The following is a 21,772-nucleotide window of genomic DNA, read 5'->3' on the forward strand; positions in this document are numbered from 1 at the left end:
AAATCTGTAGCTTCGTCTGTTTCCTGAAGTACAGTGCCATCAATGTGATACACAGCTTGTAATCTATTTATGCCAAAATGCATAACTTTACATTTCTTGACATTAAACTGACATCCATTAACTTTTGTCCATAACTGACAGCCTATTTAAATCTTCCTGCAAGCTCTCCACATTACCTTGATTAACTATTACTCTACCTAATTTTTCATCATCAGCAAACAACTGAATATTTCCTTTCAGGTTATTTCCTATATCATTCATGTACAAATTAAACAGCAATGGTTCCAGCACTGAACTTGTGGCACACCACTAGTCATATGTTTTTGCCTCGATTCTGCCCCTCCATATACCACTTTTTGATATCTGTCCAGCAGCCACCCTCTTTTCCAATTAAGCAGTGTCATATTCATCCCCATTTATTCTAATTTGCATAACAGTGTGAGGAATCTAGTCTCTCAAGTCTCTCAATCCTATTCAAAAATATTGAATAGGGTAGTCAATTCAGAAAGTAAAGGGGTGGATGAGGGAATAAAGGGATGTTGCCATTTCTATATACTACTGCCAGAAGTATCAGGAACAGGAGGAGGAATTTTTGGCATTGATTAGTGCAACCTTGCCAAAAGTTATAGGCATTAGTGAGACTTGGCTAACAGCAGGTGATGCAGTTACTTTTTTTTTATTGAATTATAAACAGCTGTCGTTATTACTTTAAACTTGAAAAATATTTTTAATAAATGGAAGTCTTGCATATGTTTGTTACTAGTTTACTTCCCGTAAACTGTACATTTTGGATTCATAGGTTCACATGAGTCGCTCTCTAAGTGGTGAAAGGACTGTTTATTATATATCAGCACAATGGGATCCTAATCAGTCAGGATTTGAACTTCTTAATACTGAAACAGCAAGAGGTAAGTGAATTGTAGTCATCTGTTGTTGAATTGTTTATCATAATTTTCCTTCCCAGCAGCCACTTAGATGGTAATTGACTACATAATTACTCTGTTACTAGGAGATAAAATATCTACATTGTGATACATATAGAGTCACAATCATTCAATAGATATTCTTCATCAATAGATAGCCAGTTAGGATTATTGAGCAAACTTATCTTGGATAAAGAATTTGCTAAAAGATTGTTGTATTACTTAGATTTACTTGTATATTTAAAAATAACCATTTTCATTTAATTAGAAATGCTACAAATAAAGCTTTAAATATTGTATAGAAATTCCACTCACTTGTAAGATTATCCTATCCTATCCTTCTCATCCACCCTAGGACAAGTTGAGTCTCCTCCTAATGAGAGGTTACTGGCATATCAATGCAGCCGGTTCGCCACTCCTCTGCTGCATCCCCTGAGGGCAATATTCATGACTGTAATGCATGTGTGTACGGGACCTGCTTGCAGGATGAAAAACCCCAGATAGACGGAGGGGGGGAGAACCTTGCTGTCCATGGCCAAGACCGGCTAACTTTTCTATAGCTGAGGAAGATCCTTAAGCTTCTCACATCATCGATAGGAATCGAATCTGGGACACTCCTTCCCCAGGCATATTGTTGTGAAGTGCATAGCCACTAGGCTAACCACGCAGACCCTCGTAAGATTAACAAGGTTTAAATGTAGTTTACAAAAAATCCTAAAACATACCAGAATGACCTGTCCTCTTGTTGCACTTATATTTATTAGGTCTATGATTTTATTATTTTATCTCTTAACATTTCTTTGTTCTGAGGCAGTTCTAACTGCATCATTTTGGACATCCAGTGACCTCTTTTCTTTGTCATTTTTGCTTCAAACACTATTTTCATTATTTTTCCTTTCTAATCCTGTTTACATGATGACAACACAATAAATGTGGCTAAATAAATTTTCCCTACAAAATTAGATATATTGATGATGTTTTCGTTATCTGGCCACACGGCCGCCAAACGTTGAACACATTCCTTAGCCACCTGAACAAACAACATGAGCACCTACAATTTACTATTGAAATTGAAAATCTTTCCTCAGGCAATCTATTCTTCACTGTTTACTGCAAGCCAACACACACACACACACACTCACTCACTCACTCTCTGGCCAATATATACATGCTAACTCATCTCACCACCCCTTCGCAAAAATTTGGAGTCATCAACACCCTGAAAAACAGATCTATAACAATTTGCTCTAATGAACAAGCTCTTAAACAAGAATTAAAAATTATTAGCAATACATTTATAAATAACGGATATAGCAAAAATACTATTAATAAAATTCTTCATAAAACTTCATCAAAAAAGTAATATAAATTATAGTAAAACCATAACACTCCCATGCATTAAAAGGTTATCAGAAAAAATTAATAGAATCCTACATCATTATAATCTTAATGTGCCACTTTTAGTTAAAAAACATATTCAACACCTCTAAGAATCCTCTCCCCCATTGGCACACCCTGGAGTTTATTGCATCTATTGCAGCTGTAACGTACCTTATATTGGGGAAACTGGACGTACAATCCCTATCTGTAAAAAAGAACACAAACAACACATTAAATATAATAATTTTAGTGAAGCAGGCCTCTCAGATCATGCTCTTAACACCCTACATCAAATTGATTGGAGAAGTACTTGTTCTTTGCTTCATACAAAAACTTGATATGAAAGAAAATTTAAAGAATCGTGTGAAATTTTAATTAACCATTCTAATCTTAATAATAATGAGAGCTTAAAAATCCCCAGCCCACTTAGTTTCACATTCAGCCCACTTAGTTTCCAGTAAACTGTGACTTTAGGACTAAGCAATTTTTCATCTTTTATTGGCCACTATCGATACCAGTTGTTGCAATTTATATGTATACTTATATAAGTAATTTTATTTTTGTTTATTTATCTATTGATTTCTGGATAAACATGTTGCTCTCCACTTAATTTAACTTTGTAACCTAATAGATAATAACAACAGGACTCTAGGTTTGATATAGTGAAGTTTTTTTTTTTAACACTAGAGGTCAGGCAAATAGTTTTAACAGTTGAGCAGTAACTTTGTAGTGCAGCTTGTTTCTTTGTATATTTGTATATACATATGTATACTCCAGAAGATGACCTTAATGTGAATCTTGAAACGTCGAGTGTATATTTTGGTTTATATTAAACTAAAGTTTTACTCTAACGGCATGAAAGAAAGGAGCAACTATGTTTGATTTATCTTTCTAGCTAAAAATTTTGCCTCAGTGTACCTTCTTATCACGATCTTTTTATTGCTAATTTTCATTCAAAATTTGTTATTGCTGGGATAAGCTTAGGTGCTGGCTCATATGTTTATATGTAATTTTTCAATTTATTTAATTCACAACAAAGAGGAAACAAAATAAATGCAACATTTATTTCTTCAGTGGCTAATATTTGACATTATTAAGGTCTGATTTTATCCAGCAATTTCAGGAAATAAATAATTTATCATACAAACACTAACAATCAGTTATTAGTGGGAACAGCTTATAAACATTGTAGCTGACAACAAAAAGAAAGAAAGTCCTAATTTGACCATTTATTATTGGATAAGAGAAGTTTGCAAGTATTAGGTCGAACTTAAAATGACTTGTCTCCAAGATTTATTTTCAATAAATTAATACAGTCATACTTGTTGAGAGTTGGAAAATATATCATATGAATGGAAAATGTATGATGGTTCCAAAAAAACAGTCTCTATAAATAACAACATTGGTCTGTGTAGCCCTTTGGTTTCTTGCACCTTATCCTGTGTTTAAAGTTTGTTAGTCAGAACTTTTCATAATGATGGTGGTGAATGTATTTTTAATGTTTGCTGAGGCAGATGTTAACAAATCTTTTCCATTCATAGTAAGCCATTCTACATGTCCTGGGCACTTCATATACAATTGAACCTTGTGGAACGTGGGTCCACTTATACACGGATTTTTTTGAATAAATATATTGGAAAAATTGTTTGCGATTTGCAACAATTTGAAAAAACTTGCAAACAAACTGCATAACCTAGAAATATTGAAAACATTAAGAAAAAGTTGGATATGTCATGAATGCATAAAATATATGTAGATACTAGTCTATTTTATCACTTACTACCATGAAATTATTATTATTATTATTATTTCGGGCAACTCCAAGGAGTCGACAGACTCATCGAGGGAGGCCCTAACGTCATGTCAAGAACAACTATTTGGCATTCACACAGTATCTATCATACCTCACCTTGAACTCATTCACGGTCATAGCACTCACAACAGACTCTGGCGGCTTATTCCACTCATTTACCACTCTCCAAGTAAAAAACCTAGCTCTAACACCCTTGTTAACCACATTCTTGCCCAGCTTCCATGTATGGCCCCTAGTCCTCCCACCACCAGTCCTATTCTCAAAAATATCTTCTGGATTGATCTTATAGAAACCCTTCAGTAATTTGAATGTCTCAATCATATCACCCCTTTTCTGCCTATCAACCAATTTTTGCAACCTACAAACTTCAATCTGTTCTTAAGGTTCATTCCACAGACCTGCCACCATCTTGGTCACTCGTCTCTGGATCCTCTCCACCTCCTCCCCATCAAGAAGAACCCTGGCACCCATATCTGGGCACAGTAGTCCAGATGGGGTCTTATAGGGCTTGATATAGAGGAACAATAATTTGTTTGTCTCTGCTTGTTAAAGTATTTTTCAGTAACCAAGTGATTTGATGAGCTGATTTAGCCACTTTTGCAATGTGTCCCCCTAAACTTCAACTCTCTATCCACCAACACTCCCAAATCCCTGGCCTCATCAATCTCCTGGAGTATGATTCCACCAATGTGATATAATGCTGCTAATCTTTTCACTCCAAAATGCATAACCTTACACTTTGCCAATTTGAATCGACATCCATTTTCCCTAGCCTAGTCCTCCAAACTATCCAAATCATCCTGCAAAATTTTGACATCTGTGCACTCACAATTGCTCTACCCAACTTTGCATCATCAGCAAACAAGTGAACACTTCCTCTCAGATCCTTTCCTATATCGTTAATGAACAAATTGAAAAGTAGTGGTACAAGAACAGAACCCTGCGGCACACCACTAGCCACAAGCCGTCTTTTGGACTCCACTCCTGAATAAACCACTCTCTGGTATCTCTCCATCAACCACCCTCCTATCCATCTCACCAACCCTATATCCATCCCCATCTGCTCCAGTTTACCGATTAGAGTTCCATGTGGTATCCTGTCAAAGGCCTTGGCAAGGTCCAATAGAATCACTGTAAACCCATTACCCTTATCCAGTTCAGCTGTCACTGTGTTATAAAACGTGAGCAAGTTACTGAGGCATGATCTATCCTTCACAAAACCATGTTGCTCCCATACAGTATCCCATTTTCATCTATCGAATCCTGTATTCTTCTTTTGACTAGTTTCTCCAAGACCTTGACTACGATTTCTGATATGCTAATCAGTCGGTAATTTACAACAGTAGTCTTGGAACCTCCTTTATGCAGTGGAACTATTTTCCCCTCTTTCCACCCCCTTGGGACTAACCCAGACCCGAGACTCAGATTAAACAAAATGGTCAAGGGTACTGACAATTTTTTAGCTGCTTCACGTACAACACGAGCTGATATACCATCCAATCCCACAGATGTATTGACATTGAGGTTTTGCAATAGACTACTCACCTCCACCTCATTCACCACAATTCCCGTATAATCTATTGGTTCATTCATTTCTACAATGTCACCACCTGGATGATATACTCTTGCAAAGTGCTCGCTCAGTAATTCAACTATATCAACTGATTTGGTTACCTCCTTATCATCGGCATTCTTTAAAATCATTCTGCCATATACATTTTTCCTTTTACTTGCAACATATCGAAAAAACTGTTTAGGATTCTCTTTAGCCTGCATGGCCAATGTTCTTTCATAATCCTTTTTTGCTTTTCTTACCACACTCGTTACCCTTCTGGCCTGGGCTTTATACTGCTCATGTGCCTGCCGGTCACTTTTCTCCTTAAATTCCCTCCATAGTTGTTTCTTTTTTTGCAGCTCAAGCTTAATGGTGTTATTCATCCATTTAACTCCTACTTGATTTATTATTCGGACTCTAGGTATACAGTCAGCCATTGCTTCATGCAAACACTTTTTAATTGCCTCCCATGCATTGTCAACTTCTAGCCCTTGCAGTTGTACATGCCATGGCACTGTACCAATCAATCTCCTAAGCTTGTCATACTTACCAGCCCGATAATTCCACATGTACCCTGTCTTAATTGTAAATTCCACACCTTTAGCCACCTCCCAAGTCAAGACCCCATGATCACTCTCACCATTTGGTGGCAACGTGGTCACATTCGTTACAGCCAAATTCTCAGATGCAATTACCAAGTCAAGCACTCTCTGATCCCTAGTATTTTCCATTACATGCTGTCGCAGATAGTCATCCCTTAATAACCGTATAAAATCCAATTCCTTCCTCCCACGTGTCCTCTCCTCCTTCCAATCAATGTTACCATAGTTGAAATCTCCCATAATAATTACCCTCCTTCCACTCATTTCTTCTATTTGCTGAAAGTTTATTGAAAGTTTATTTTTCACTTGGTTAGAGTATAATAAAATTAGTTTAATCCTTTATCCAAGTGTGAGCAAACAAAGTTTGCGCCTGAAGTATCTTCAGGACTAGGGTAAGGTGATACAACAACCCAGGGCAATTCGTTGCAAAGGTGGAGAAAGCTACCAACACTCCTATCTCAGGGTGGCACACCATATGGCAACTCCTATAGGTGGAGATGATCTGCTAATGCTTCTACATGGTATCTCCACTAGGGCCTGGCTCCCACTGAAGAGACCTCAATAAAGGTCGAAACTAGTCTGGGTAGTGGCCCTTCCCTTAATGCATAACATTAGACATATCCGCATGGAGATGTGTTTTGCATTTAGGAGATACTGAGATAGGAGTGTTGGTGGCTTTCTCCACCTTTGCAACGAGTTGCCCTGGGTTGTTGTATCACCTTACCCTAGTCCTGAAGATACTTCAGGCGCAAACTTTGTTTGCTCACACTTGGATAAAGGATTAAACTAATTTTATTATTATCTTCTATTTGCTATTTGCTTGTGCATATTATCTCCACCATCTTTTCCATCACCTGGTCTATAGCAACACCTAATTGTATATTTTGTTCTGCTAGCCACAATCTCACACCAAATCACCTCAAATGTGCTCTTTTTTCTATCCTGCAGTTCCACTTCTATTCTCCTTGGCTGTAGCTCATCTGCTATCATCAATAACACACCTTCTCCCATTTTATTCTCCCTGTCTCTCCTTTACACACCATACCCCTCACATTCAATCCCACTAGCTATATCATCTACAGTCAGCCATGTTTCACTAATGCCAATAACCTGTGGTCTGGAAGTGCCAACCAAGGCCAAAAATTCTTCCCTCTTGTTCCTAATACTTCTGGCATTGTATACATGAATTGCAGAAGCCGATTTGTCCCATCCCTATTTTGATGCCTTATACTAACTATCCCATTCTGATTCGTGGTCTTTCCTACTCGCTTGGGCATATTACACACATTCACACACTCAACTGTCTCCCTAAAATCTGCATATCTACTCCCCCCCCCTTAATAACTCTAGTTTCCCTGGTTCTGTACATTCACTTCCACTACATTCGACAACACCTTTTCAAGTCTCCGTACACCAAATCCATTCAAATGTAAACCATCCATTTTATATAACTCCTTTCGCCCAATAAATACACAAATATATTATAAAAAGTTAATTTCAAAACTTGCACACACAAACACAGTCGAGAGAAATGTAAATAAACATAAAGATACAGTATTAAATCGTAACTGGATAAAAGTAACTGTTATTAATTAGTTTAATTAATTAGCATTAAATAATTTTATAATGATTCATTCATTAGCATATAGGCTAGGTTACCAAAAAGCAATCTTATCAATTGCACTAGGCTACCATAAAGCAGTCATATTGTTTCTTTTTCGTTATCAATGCATGAATACCTGTAAATAAATATGAATAATTTCTTTTTCACATTATCTTTTCATTTTTGATATCTACTGTTAGTAATAAGCATAACATCTACACTGTTTTGTATCATATAAGACAATATTGAAAAATATTGTCCAACTCCTTGTAGGTACTGATAGACAGATGATTCAACTTGTAAATAGTCACCGTAAACCTACGGTATTGATAAATACAGTACAGTACTCTAAATGTATTTTCTCTTCCTTATGATTTTCTTAATAACATTTTTTTTCTCTATCTTACTTTATTGTAAGAATACAGTATATAATATGTATAACATACAAAATATGTCAATCGGCTGTTTATGTTATTGGTAAAGCAGGCTTCCAGTCAACAGTAGACTATTAATAGCTTAGTTTTTGGGATCAAAAGTTATACGCAGATTTTCAAACAATATGGGGGATCGGTGCCCCTAACCAACACGTTGTTCAGTGGTCAACTGTTCTTCTGAATGTGATGAAGGGTTTTTGTTCTTATGTGAATAGATGAGAATTGTTAGTTTGGCATAGAATGTAGCAGGGACCTTATTTACTAAGCACTCTAGGTAACATTTTTTAAATGTGCTCTAGACATAAAGGATGATAACATTTTTACTGTGGTCTTGTGTATTAGAGAAGAGGAGAATGGGGTTCAGTGTTTTATATATTGTTTGGAGTGGGGGATTATAATCATTTTGCTAAATATGTGTGGCAAAGGTGAGTTCAGTGATAACACTGACATCACTACTTGAACTAACAACCTTGGGTCTACATGTTTGTGTTTTTAGAATACTGTATTGTGGAACTAGATGGATAGTGTGACTGTTTGTGCAAATATCTACCAGTGTATGTATCGGCTTTCTAAAAACAGAAAAAACTTTTAATTTTTGATGTGAAGTGGATTTTTAGATGTTATTTAAATGCACTAAAATATATATGTAATATGTTTGAACCATGCAATCATATATCCAATCATCATTTACCTACCACTTCCTGCCACTGGTTTGATTGTAGCTGTGTTGAATGTTTGGTTCCCTAATGTTTCTTGTGTAGAAATTGACTAAATAGGGGAAACCCATTGCTGTCATCACCCATTTATTACCATTATTATTATTATTATTTAGAAGAAATGAGAAAGCTGGTAGGAATGGTAAATTGTTATAGATGTTTGGTTGCAAATTGTTTGACCTACCTCAGTCCTCCTAATGAAATCAAAATCTAATTAAAAAAAGAGAGTTTTCTTAGGGAAAAGCACAACAGAAAGCTTTTATGATCTTAAGTCTAGTTTGATAAACCCACCTATTTTGATACGCCCTAAGTTAGGATATGAGTTTTTTTTATTTTAACTGACGCTTCACAAAATTGTTTAGTTGATATAGTGGAGCAATATAAAGAAGATAAATTGAAACTTGTAGCATTTCTCAGTAGGAACCTTAACAACTCAAGAGGAATTATTCCATAATAAAGTATTTGTTATATGGTCAGCAGATAGAGCTGAAGTCAGACCATATGCCTCTGACATTTTAAAATAATATTAAGGATAAAAAACAAAGAATCATCAGATGGTTTTGGAAGTTCAAGGATATGACCTGAAAGTGTATGTGGCACACACAATGTAGTTGCTGACCATCTTTCTAGAACTGATATGGATTATGTGAGGAAGCATGATGCCATTGGAGACTTCTAAAAAAACGATAAAAAGAAGGGAAATCTAAAAATGGAATAATGAATCTATACATGAGAGGAATTAATATTCATTAAATCAGTTCAACAGAGAAAGTATGTTAGAAGTAGATAACCCGATCTTATTTTAAGATAAAAACGATCAGAGAATAAAAGTTAATGTAGGAGTACAAGCATCTGCAACATACAGTTTTGAAAAAGATATGTTATAGAAGACTAGATTGCAGATAATAAATAAATATTCAGACATGTTTATTATAGTTCACTCTGACAAGCTCAAGAAGCCTTAATACAATATAGCACAGTATTAGTAGGAAATAGTTCAAGAAAATTTAGTTTAAGAAAATTGCAGATAACTCTAAAATCTCACTCAAGTCCAAATGCAATCTTTAGCAAAAAAAGTACATTGTAAAGGCCAATGAAGCACATAGTGAAACAATGATGAACATTCTTATAAATGCAGAGTTACTTTTAGTAAATATTCTTTAAGACCATCTTCCAACCATAAGGGAACTTGTAAATTCTTTCAATAATTATTGAATAATATTTTTTTTTTGTATGTCACATGACATTTAGAGTTTTCTTTTTCCATTTTTTACTTTTGATTTTATCTACTGAAGTCTTGCTTAGATCTTCTCTTCTTTCAGGCTTCTCTACTTGTCAACGCCCTCTTCTCAGATTCCACTCTGTACAATTCCTCCATTCCTCATTCCATAAGTTTCTGTTCTCCATTGCTCTCACAATAGTCCCATATAGCTTGGTCTTCCTCTCTTACTTCCTAAGGGGGGGGGGTGACAGTTCATAATTCTCAGAGGCCATTATTCTTCTGTTGTTCTATGGATGTGTCCATACCACTTCAAAGCAGTATGGACACATCCATAGAACATCTATGTTCCCTAACAGGCTTTTCAACTTTCATCTTTATTTGAATATATGCATTTGTCAGATGATCCATATAGGTAGCTTGTATACTTCATCTGAAGTAATCCATTTCTACAACTGTTACTTGTCTCCTCTGGCTGTTAGTGAGTGTCCAACACTCACATCCATACGCCATTCTGCTCTCTATAATCACATGATATTATTATTATTATTATCTGAGACCTCCAGGGAGTCAAGGCCTCATCGAGGGAGGCTGTAAATTACCCAACCCAGCTATCATATCTTCCCTTAAATTCATTTACACTAGATGCACTCACTACCCCTAAGGGCAAATTATTTCACTCACTCACTGTTCTCTGAGAGAAAAACCTAGCTCTTACCCCTTTCTTGACTGAGAACAATCTTAACTTCCATGGATGCTCCCGTGTTCTCTCCCCGCCTTCCATATAACGAAAAATTTCTTCATTTGAAATGCTATAACACCCATTCAAAAGTATAGACCTCTATCATATCACCCCTCTTTCTCCTGTTAACCAGAGTCTGCAATCCACATACTCACAATCTGTCCTCATAATCTAAATCCCATAATCCAGATATAATCTTTGTAACTCTTCTTTGCACCCTTTCCACAGCTTCTTTATCCCCTTGGAACCTGGGAGACCAAATCTGCGCACAGTAATCCAAGTGTGGTCTTATCAAAACCTTATAAAGAGGCAAAATTACTTCCTTATCCTTACATGTCAAAGTTCGCTTCAGCATAGAAATTATCCTCTGAGTTGTATTTGCAACTTTTGCTATGTGACCGTTGAACTTTAAATTCTTATCCACCAATACACCAAGATCCCTCGCCTCTTCATTTCTTGTAGCATAACCCCGCTAATATAATATGCTGCTGGATCTCTAATCACGCCAAAGTGCATACCTTTACACTTACTAACATTAAACTGACAGCCATTTTCGTTTTCCCAGATTTCCAGTCTATTCAAATCATTTTGTAATTGCTGAATATCAGTAGCATCCCTAATTGCCCTGCCTATCTTCACATCATCAGCAAACAATTGCAAATCTGATGATAGACCCTGCTTGAAGTCATTAATGTATAGATTGAACAATAATGGCCCAAGGACTGAACCCTGAGGTACACCACTGGTTACCTTAAATGTGGCAGATTCACACCCATTGTATACCACTTTTTGATATCTGTCTGTTAACCATCCCCTGGTCCAAGTCAATAGATTATGTTACAATCCCATATTCTACAGTTTACGCAACAGCCTATCGTGTGGTATCCTATCAAATGCCTTAGAAAAATCCAACATTATCATAGTGTATCCATTTCCTTTATCCAACTCGGCCGTAACATTGTTATAAAATATGAGCAAATTGCTAAAACATTACCTTCCTTTAGTAAACCAATGCTGTTCTTTGCAGTGTATAGAATGATTGTCTACCCATTTCTGTATGCGAGTTCTTACTAACTTCTCTAAAATCTTCACTACCACACCAGAAATACTAATAGGTCGGTAGTTAGACACATCAGTTTTTGCACCACTCTTGTGCAATGGAACTTTATTACATTCCTTCCATTCCTGTGGTATCATTCCTGAACTAAGACTCAAGTTATACAAATGCGTGAAAGGCCTAGCCAATTGAGCTGAACATTCCTTTAACAAACGGGCAGATATTCCATCTGTCCCTATTGACAAATTCTTATCCAGGTTATGCAAAAGCTCTTCAACCTCATTTTCATGAACCTCTAACTCTTCATCCAACATAGCAGTAGCATTGTGTACCATACTACATACACCTGGTTGATATATCTTAGTAAAATGAGCACTCATTAACTGAACAATCTCCTTAGCTTCGACACTCATGTACCATCTACATTCAATAAAGTTATTCTTCCACATTCATTCTTTCTTTTGCTTGTGGCATAATGATAAAATTCTTTTGGATTACCTTTAGCTTGCATGGCGAATTTCTTTTCATACTCCATTTTAGCTTTTCTCACAATACTCATTACTTTTCTGGCCTGAGCTTTATATATTTCATAACTCCTCTCACTCTTATTTTCACGATACTCTTTTCACATCATGTTTTCTTGTGGATTTCTAGCTTAATAAGGCTGCACATCCATTTCACACCCAATCTATTTACTCTTCGAACACTAGGGATACATTCAGTACCGCCTCATTCAAGCACTTTTTCAAAGATTCCCATGCATTGCTGACATTTTTTCAATTCAGTAACTGATATCATGGGACCAAAGATAGTATTCTTCTAAGTCGATCGTAATCTCCAGCTTTGTAGTTCATGTAGCCTGTTTTAATCGGAGCTTCAATATAAGTAGATACTTCCCAAGAAAGAACAGCATGATTACTGTCACCAATTGGTGGTAAAATAGCTATATTCTTGACAGAGATCCCGTCTGAAGCTATGAGCAAATCCAACACTCTTTAACCTCGAGTTCCTTCTTTCACATGCTGCTTGAGAAAGTCATCCCGCAACAATTCAATAAATTCCTGTTCTTTCTGATCATGAGATTTCTCTTCTACCCAATTGATGTTTGGAAAATTGAAGTCACCCATAATGATCATTCGCTTGGTATCCATAAGGCTAAATTGGCGATGCATTTCTTCTTCCCCTACAACTGAGGTCTGTAGCAACACCCCACCATATATTTAATTCTGTTAACCTCCACTTCACACCAAATAGACTCAAAGTCATCGCTACATGGGACATTGTTACCATCATTGTTTTCTTGTATTTCTACCCTAACTGGACTTAAGTCATCTGATATCATTAGTAGCACTCCTCCTCCTCTCCTATCTCTTCTGTCATTCCTAAAAATAGTATATTCGTTACACTCGATCCCACTTACCATATCTGATTCTGATAGCCAGGTTTCACTAATGCCAACAATCTTAGGCCACATCGTATTCAATAAAGTAACAAACTCAACCCCTTTGTTTCTATAAATCATGACTTAGCCTATTCTTATAATTAGATATGCAGTGTGTTTGGTCTTGTTCTAGAATTTTCTCTTTTCCCTCCCCAGACATACTTAAAAGTTTGAACTTAGAATATAGCATCTTCTTAGTTTTCTTCGAGAACTTATGACTTCATAAAATACTATTCGTGGGTCTAATAGCCAATTGGTCCTGTCCTGTTCGAAATGCTATGTCCACTATGGCCAAACTTCCATCATGGAGCCAAGATATTTGAAGGTATCCACTGATTTTATAGTTCACACCTCTAAATCAAGATCTGTTGCACTATCATTTCCAACTCCTTGTTGAGATATAAATTTATTTAGATTAGATTTTATAGCTTAATTATAATTTTATATGAACCATCAAGTTTTGAAATATTGAGGCTATGTGTTTCAACAAGCATTTAAAAAACTCATTCTATTGCCATTGTCACTTACAAAAGAAGCAGAAGTCACCACACGAGAATAATTAAGTGAACTTACCTCACTGTTAAAACTTGAAATAAAGAAATGTTATAAAGTCTACTTGGTTTCAAAATTATAATTAAATAACTTTCCTACACTGTGAAATGGAACTTTTCATACAAAGCACTGTAACTAGTAATGGCAATGCATGATGGACTGAAGCAGAAATGTATATTTTTGAGCATGCACAGAAGTAAAGAGAATATTAAGGAATGTCATTAAGTGTGCGACTGTTTGGGAGAAGGAAGAAAACAGAACATAGTGGCTAGAGGAGAATTGTGAAGTTTCTATGTCTTCAGTATATTAATATGGAACAGAAATTAGAAGAAAACTTAGCAAAGGATGACTAAGAGAGGAAATCTTTTAAATGAGAGATAAGTGTGAAGTTTATTGCACAGTCATTAATTCGTGCAGGATTTATTCAGTTAAAGAAAAGAAACATTCAAGTTTTCAAGTTCATATAGAAATGGACAGTAAAGTGTGTGATATTTTATTTAGGATCCTCAGTCTGAAAAGTGATTTAAAGTTTGTTTTAGTCATTTTTTTAATGAAGCATGTTGAGACTGAATTCATTTTAAGTGGCAAAACTGTTTCTATGATTTATTATTATTATTATTGAAACATGCACCCTACAGATGGGGTGCTTAAGGGTCAAAGCTGTATAACTGAGAGGAGACTTCCACATAGCCTTTAAAGGAATGTGGAGAACTGACCAGGGCTTCTGACCTAATGTCCAATCCTCACCTTCTCGTGGTGCACCCTGTTGGGTATCTACTTTAATACTGAACGAAAGAGGATGGGCTGGCAATTTGGGATTTAGCCGACCAAATTGTATTATTATTGGTTAAACCAAAATAAAAAATGATGGTACAACATGACAAAATTTCATGCCAGCTGGGGCGTCGCCCGGTTAAACAAGTCCCCCGTTGTTTTCTCCAGGGATCCAGGGCGAACAGCGAAAAGTCAGCTACTGGAACAAATCTGAAAACAAACCCCAACTCAACATCACCAGAGTTAAAGATCGGTACTATCAACGTAAGAAGCCTGAATGGCAAAGAAATGGAGCTAGCTGAGGAATTAGATAAGTACCAGATCGACATAATAGGGTTGACTGAAACAAAAAAGACCAAAACTGGTGAGATCTTTCTGAGCAATAAATACAAAATGATATATTCAGGCAATGACAATCAAGGAAAAGAAGGAGTAGCCATAGTATTCAACACAAAATACGAGGCTAATCTTCTTGAATGGCAGTCAGTCTCAAGTAGAGTAATGTGGGCAAATATGAGAATGGGGAACTGGACAATGAGACTTATTTGTGCCTATGGTCCCACAGAAGGTTCTACTAAGGTAGAAGTGGAGGAATGAAAAAGGAAAAGTTGGTCCTTGTTGTGGATCTAAATAGCAGAGTAGGAAATGATTGTGAGACATACAAAAATATTTTGGGAAAATTTGGAGAAAAGAGCAAAGCTAATAATAATGGAAAATATCTGTTGGATTTCTGCTCAGGACATGGACTGGTTATTACTAACACCATGTTCCAACATAAAAATGTGCACAAATTCACATGGAGAGAAGAGGCAAGAAATAAGAAAAGTCTCATTGACTTTTCTTATTCCTTGCCTCTTATGTTATTGTTGATAGTGATGTTTTCTCCATGGTGCAGGACACCAGAGTGTATGCAGGATTTGAAATTGGAAGTGATCACTATTTAGTCTTGAGCAGGATAAAATTGAATTTCATATTGAAAATAATAACATGTAAGAAAGTTTTAAAGCGAATAAAAGTTGAGCAGCTCTCAGATGTGAACTGTAGACTAAAATACAGAAAGATTATTGAAAAGAAAATGAAAGAGTGAGAACAGCAATCAAACCTTGGAGATTCAGTGGCAAACTCTGAAGAAAACATTGATTGAATCTGCCAATGAGGCATGTGGTGAGGTTGTGTGCAAGGATAGAAAAATCAGAACTTCCTGGTGGACACAGGAAGTTAAAGAGGCAGTGAAGGAAAAGAAGAAAGCATATCAAAAGTTCCTTGCAAATAAGTCAGCTTTTACTCTTACAGAATACAGAGACAAATGTAAGAAAGCTAAACAGTATGTAAAACTAGCTAAACAAAAGTCATGGGAGGACTTTGGCAAGAATACAGAAAATAAATATCAAGAAGGTGGCAAAATATTCTGGAGGTTGTTGAAGAAGCATAGGAATGGCTGTAAAAGGAGTTAGAGATGATAAAGGTGACATGAAAACGGGAGAAAAAGATATCCTTGAAGTATGGAGTAATTACTTTGAAAAACTGCTAAATGAAACAAGCAGTGATGACAGCATATTTATAAAAAACACTGACCAGGCATTTAGTCAGGAATACATATCCATACTTGAAGTAGAAAAAGCCATCAAAGGCTTGAAATGTGGAAAGGCAGCAGGAGTAGATGATATTCGACCAGAAATGGTGAAGTATGGTGGTATAAAAGTCTTAAAATGGCTGCACTGCATAATTCAGAAAGCCTGGACAGAGGGACGAATTCCCGATGATTGGAGTAGAGCTCTCATAGTACCCATATATAAAAAGGGAAATAAAACTGAATGTGAGAATTACAGAGGTATTTCCCTACTGAGTGTTCCTGGTAAGATCTATGCAAGTATACTTGAGGAATGGTTGAGAAGAATTGTGGAAGAAAAGCTTGGTGAAGAACAAGCTGGATTCAGGCCAAATTGAGGCTGTCAGGATCAGATCTTCACTTTACGACAAATAGTTGAGAAAGCATGGGAATATAACAAAGATCTGTATTTAAGTTTTGTTGATTTGGAAAAGGTATATGACAAGGTGCCAAGAGAGAAGCTATTCAATTCGCTGCAGTTATATGGTGTCAATGGGGCATTATATCAAGCAATACTTAGTCTTTATTTGAGTTGTAAGTCAGCAGTTAGAATTGAAGGAAGTACAGGAAGATGGTTTAATGTTAAATCTGGTGTGAGACAAGGATGTACATTATCCCCTCTGTTATTCATTATCTATATGGATCACATTATGAAGGAAAGTAGTATTAAACCTGATATCAAAATTGGAGATATTAATGTCAGCGCTTTGCTTTATGCGGATGATGTTATACTTCTAAATAAATCCGCTACAAGTCTGCAAGATTCTCTGACTAAATTGAATAGCTGTTGTAATAGATATGGTATGAAGGTCAGCAATAAAAAGACAAAGACAATGAAAATAGGCAGAATCATTGAAAATGTCAACCGTGTTGTGAATGGAGAACCTGTGGAACAAGTAAAACATTTCAGCAACTTAGGCACGATTTTTACTGAAGATGATAAATTAAATAAAGAAATAGACAACAGAATCAGCAAAGCTGGTATGGTGGGAAGTCAATTGAATAAATTCATTTGGAATAAGAGAGAAATTAGTCAGAACACTAAATTAGCTGTATACAAGACAGTGTTCAAACCAGTTTTAACTTATGGATCTGAGAGCTGGGTCAGAAGTAAAACACTTGACCAAAGACTAGAGACCGCAGATATGAGAATCCTGAGAAAGATTAGAGGCATGAACAGATGGCATCAATGAAAATATCATATTAAAAATGAGGATATTAGGAAAGAAATTGACATTGTCAGCATCCAGGAATGCGTTAGCAGAGCGAATCTCAGGTGGTATGGTCACTTAAACAGAATGGGAGAGGAAAGATTAGCAAAACAAGTGTTCTCTGCCAGGTTGGCAGGAAAACGACCCAGAGGAAGACCAAGATATAGGTGGATTGATACGGTACAAAGTACCTTAGACAATAGAAATATAAGATCTGATAATCTTGGAGTCTTGACAAGTAACAGACTGATTTGGAGGAAAATTGTAGATAGGAAGTTAGTAATGATGCAATTTTTTCATGTAGTGCTGTCATATCCTGTACACCCCTTGTGGGTACATGGCAGGAATTTGATGATGATGATTGAGGATGATGCACCCTACAGACCTTATAAACTTAATAAAACACAATATATTCAGGCTTTCCAGTTCAGTGACACGTCAAGACATTCCAAATTATCGTGTGTGAGTGGGTGAATTTCTAAATCTATGGCTGTTGTGGATATCAGACCTATCATCATATCATCGTCCCAACACAGCAATCAAAGCATTAAATAATAACTAACCGATATCATCCTCAGATAAGCTTAATAAATAAGCTTCGAGGATGAAAGCTGAGAAATTGCATCTCAACCAAGATCATCAAAAAAACAAGAAAAGAAAATCCTTATATTACATTTAAGTACAGTAGTTACAGTGCTTAAATACATTAAATCAAAAATAATAAATATATAAAATTCATTGTTATTGTATAAATGCTGTAAAAATGCAATGCATTCAACCTCAACTATAAATTACCAATTACAGTAACTATTATTAATACATTGTACAGAAAAAAAAATATTTGTATGAATCTCATTGTTACAAAAAAGAAAGAAAAAACACACAGAACTATATCTGTTGTAAATATGTAATCAAATGTATGTATGTAATATTATTTACTATTATCATTATTACTTGACACCTCCAGGAAGTTTCCAGACTCATCGAGGGAGGGCACCTACTCTACAACTCTCCGTCTCCACCAAGCCACATCATATACGCCAATGTCGTCTACTGCCAACGACCACCACTAGTATTTTCACAGACAATCGCAAACATCCATGCCCATGACAGGATTCGAACCCGCAACCTTTTGGCTGGAGAGTGGATATGCTAACCACTCGGCCAACCAGACCAATATATATATCATATATAATTTAAATATGTAATCACAATATTAAAAAAAAATTAAAAATTAAGAGAGACCTCCAGGGAGGCGCTGACTTATCGAGGGAGGCCACATACTACATGCACAAGCCATCATACTTATTCTTGAATTCATTCACACTGCTTGCACTTGCACTCATCTCCTGATATCTATCCTCACATTCTTTCTATGCCCAACCAAATCATTTGTTCCAATCACAACCACTAACTCTCTTGCATGCTTGCTTCTCATGATAGAATCTCCATATAGTACTGTCCTTGAGTCATTCTCTATTTCTTTTTCTGTCTCTCATTTTATTTTTTTGTATCTTCTGTTTTTTATCCACCATTTTATCCGCGATGAGTCTTCGGACTCCTTGGAGGTATCAGGAATAATAATAATAATAATATGTCTGATTTCATTCTGTATTCGCCTCATCTTAATTATTTCATTCTTCAAATTCTTGCATTCCAGCAATTGTTCCTGCTATTGCTACATCAATTAGACTTTCTTTTGTCCGTGTAGTCATGTTATGTCAGTTCTTACTTCACCTGTCAAGTTCACTTCTACTTCCTCATTTATGATCACTTTTCCTTTTTTTAATCATGTCCATATTCACAATCACATTCTCCACTCTCATATTCTCACACCCATTTTTCTGGCTATCATTCTCAGTCTTGCATTCATCACTGCATTTTGCTTTCTCTGAGGCAGATATCAACAGATCTTCCTGTCTGTGGTAAGCCAGGTCACAAGTATAGGGCACTTCATATACTCCTGAATCGGAAAAGGAAGAGAGTTTGTCCTTAGGTCATCGGTTCCCAACCGGTGGCACGTGTACCCTTGGGGGCTACCTGCTGGGCCATTCAGGGGGGGTACATGAAAAATAATTAGTAATGGCAGAAAAACAAGTAAAGTAAACAAAATGTTAGCTATGGAACAATAAATGTTAAGTTTGAATCACTGCTATTTTAAAAACAAGGGATACAATTTATAGAAATGGGTTTAAAAGGGGTACACAAGTGGGAAAAGGTTGGGAACCACTGCCTTAGGTGAACAGATGAGGGTTGCAGTTTGATATTAAATTTTATTAAATATTCTGGGTATCTTTTCAGATGTGTTAAATGTATGAAATAGTAACAGTGTTGTTGTTGTCTTGTGTATTGATGAAGGGAATTGGGATTCGAGAGGTAGTAGTATTTTCACTGCTTTTTGAGGATTATCACCATTAGCTAAAAAAAAGTGTGGAAAAGATAGGTAAGTCTTGTGGTAAGAGCAGTATCATTAGAACAGATAGCTCTTTTTCTTGCTTTCTTTACTTTTATTTTATTATTATTATTATATATATTTTTTTCATGTGGCTTTCATCCACAAAAGGTTATCTGCTAACTTAATAGTTCATTTGTACTGTACTAAGAGTTTTTTTTTATTTATTTTTATCATTGGCTTATACCTTTTTTTTTTCTATTTTTATTTATTTTTTACATAGTCCTGAAACTCTGCTCTAGAGACCAAACATGAAACTTTTTCAGGCCTCCAGTAAGCAAGGGATGGTCTCACACAAGTCAATAAAATTCATCTCCCACCTGAGGAAATCACAAATTACAAATAGAGGGATTTTAACCTGCAATGGAGAGCAGGACCATGTGCCTGACACATTATATATTATCAGTCCCCTTCCACCTAGATATATTTGATATCTTCAGATTTACAGTACATTCTGGTTATTTCACATGGAAAAGAAAAATATAGAAAAAATTGCATGGGACAGTCATTGGTTCACCCCTTACTCTCCTTTGGCTAATTTCTAATTGAACACTTAGAGAACCTGATCACTCAACACGGCCATGCTCAAACCAGTGCTTTGGCTGCACTATATCAATAATTTGTTTGCTATTTCGCCACATGTCCTGACATATTACATATTATCCTAAAATCCACTTCACAGTGGAAAAGGAATCAAATAACTGTTTACTGTTCCTTCCACAGAGAAGAAAGATAGTGTGTGTGTTGCGTAGGTATGATAATGTTGAGTTGAGCAGAAGAGCGGTGATATTGAATGGCATAATAGCGAGAATGTGTCAAAAGAAAGGATTCAAATATGTGGATGCTTGGAGTGCGTTTGAGAGCAGAGAGGAATTGTATGCGAGAGACCGCCTGCATCATTTGAACGAGGAAGGACGTAGGCATCTGGAGAGATTGCTGTTCTGAATGACTCAGTGTGTCCCAGTGTGGATGGTAGCAGGGGTGGCCTCTTGTTGGAATGGGTACTTGAGAGAAGGGGAACGACATCAGGTAACGCTGAGCCCAGTGGAGCCTAGAGGGGATAATGCTGGGTATAGAAATAGTGGTATTTTTATGCTTTATACTAATACCAGGAGTATCCAAAAAAAAGGAAAGGAATTGGTGGTGCTGATAGCATCAGCCTGGCCAAAGATTATTGGGATCACTGAGACGTAGTTGACAGAAGAGGATATAATAACGGGAATAGAAGTAGCATGGTACAGCATTTTTTGGCAGGATAGAAAGGGAAAGCGTGGTGGTGGAGTACTGCTTATGATAAGTAATGACTTATGTCCTCTAAGAGTGGAGGCTTTGGAAGGCTGTGACACTAATGATTTTGAAAGCATATGGTGTGAGGTGGAGGTGGGCAAGACAGGATACTTAATGGGGTGTAGCTACCGACCAAGGAGCACAGAGGGTGGGGACCAGGAGATGTTGAGACAGTCGAGCATGGCAAGTGCAAGAAGAATAATTGTCATGGGAGATTTTAACTACAGCAGTATAGATTGAGGAAAAGAAGATGTATGTAGCAATAAGGGAATGGAATTTCTAGAATTCTTGAGGGACAAATGTCTTAGGCAACATGTAACAGAGGGAACAAGAGGTTCAAGAGTTCTGGATTTGGTTATAGCATCAGAAGAGTTGATAATAACTGAGATGACATCTCTCCCA

General features: G+C 36.4%; 1 protein-coding gene across 3 annotated transcripts in view; it reads left to right on the forward strand.

Moving 5' to 3' along the window:
- Positions 1-21,772, forward strand: part of LOC150103728 (rab GTPase-activating protein 1-like) — a 473,281-nt gene that overhangs the window by 181,352 nt on the left and 270,157 nt on the right. For all 3 annotated transcript variants that reach the window (XM_090397129.1, XM_090397130.1, XM_090397131.1), the window contains one exon: positions 800-908. In XM_090397129.1, the coding sequence (XP_090253255.1) occupies positions 800-908 (109 nt within the window). The remainder of the gene's footprint in view (positions 1-799; positions 909-21,772) is intronic.

This window comes from Typopeltis vanoorti, chromosome 8, assembly GCF_054136105.1.
Source record: "Typopeltis vanoorti isolate ZY-2024b chromosome 8, IOZ_Tvanoo_1.0, whole genome shotgun sequence".
In the NCBI taxonomy this organism is placed as follows: Eukaryota; Metazoa; Arthropoda; class Arachnida; order Uropygi; family Thelyphonidae; genus Typopeltis; species Typopeltis vanoorti.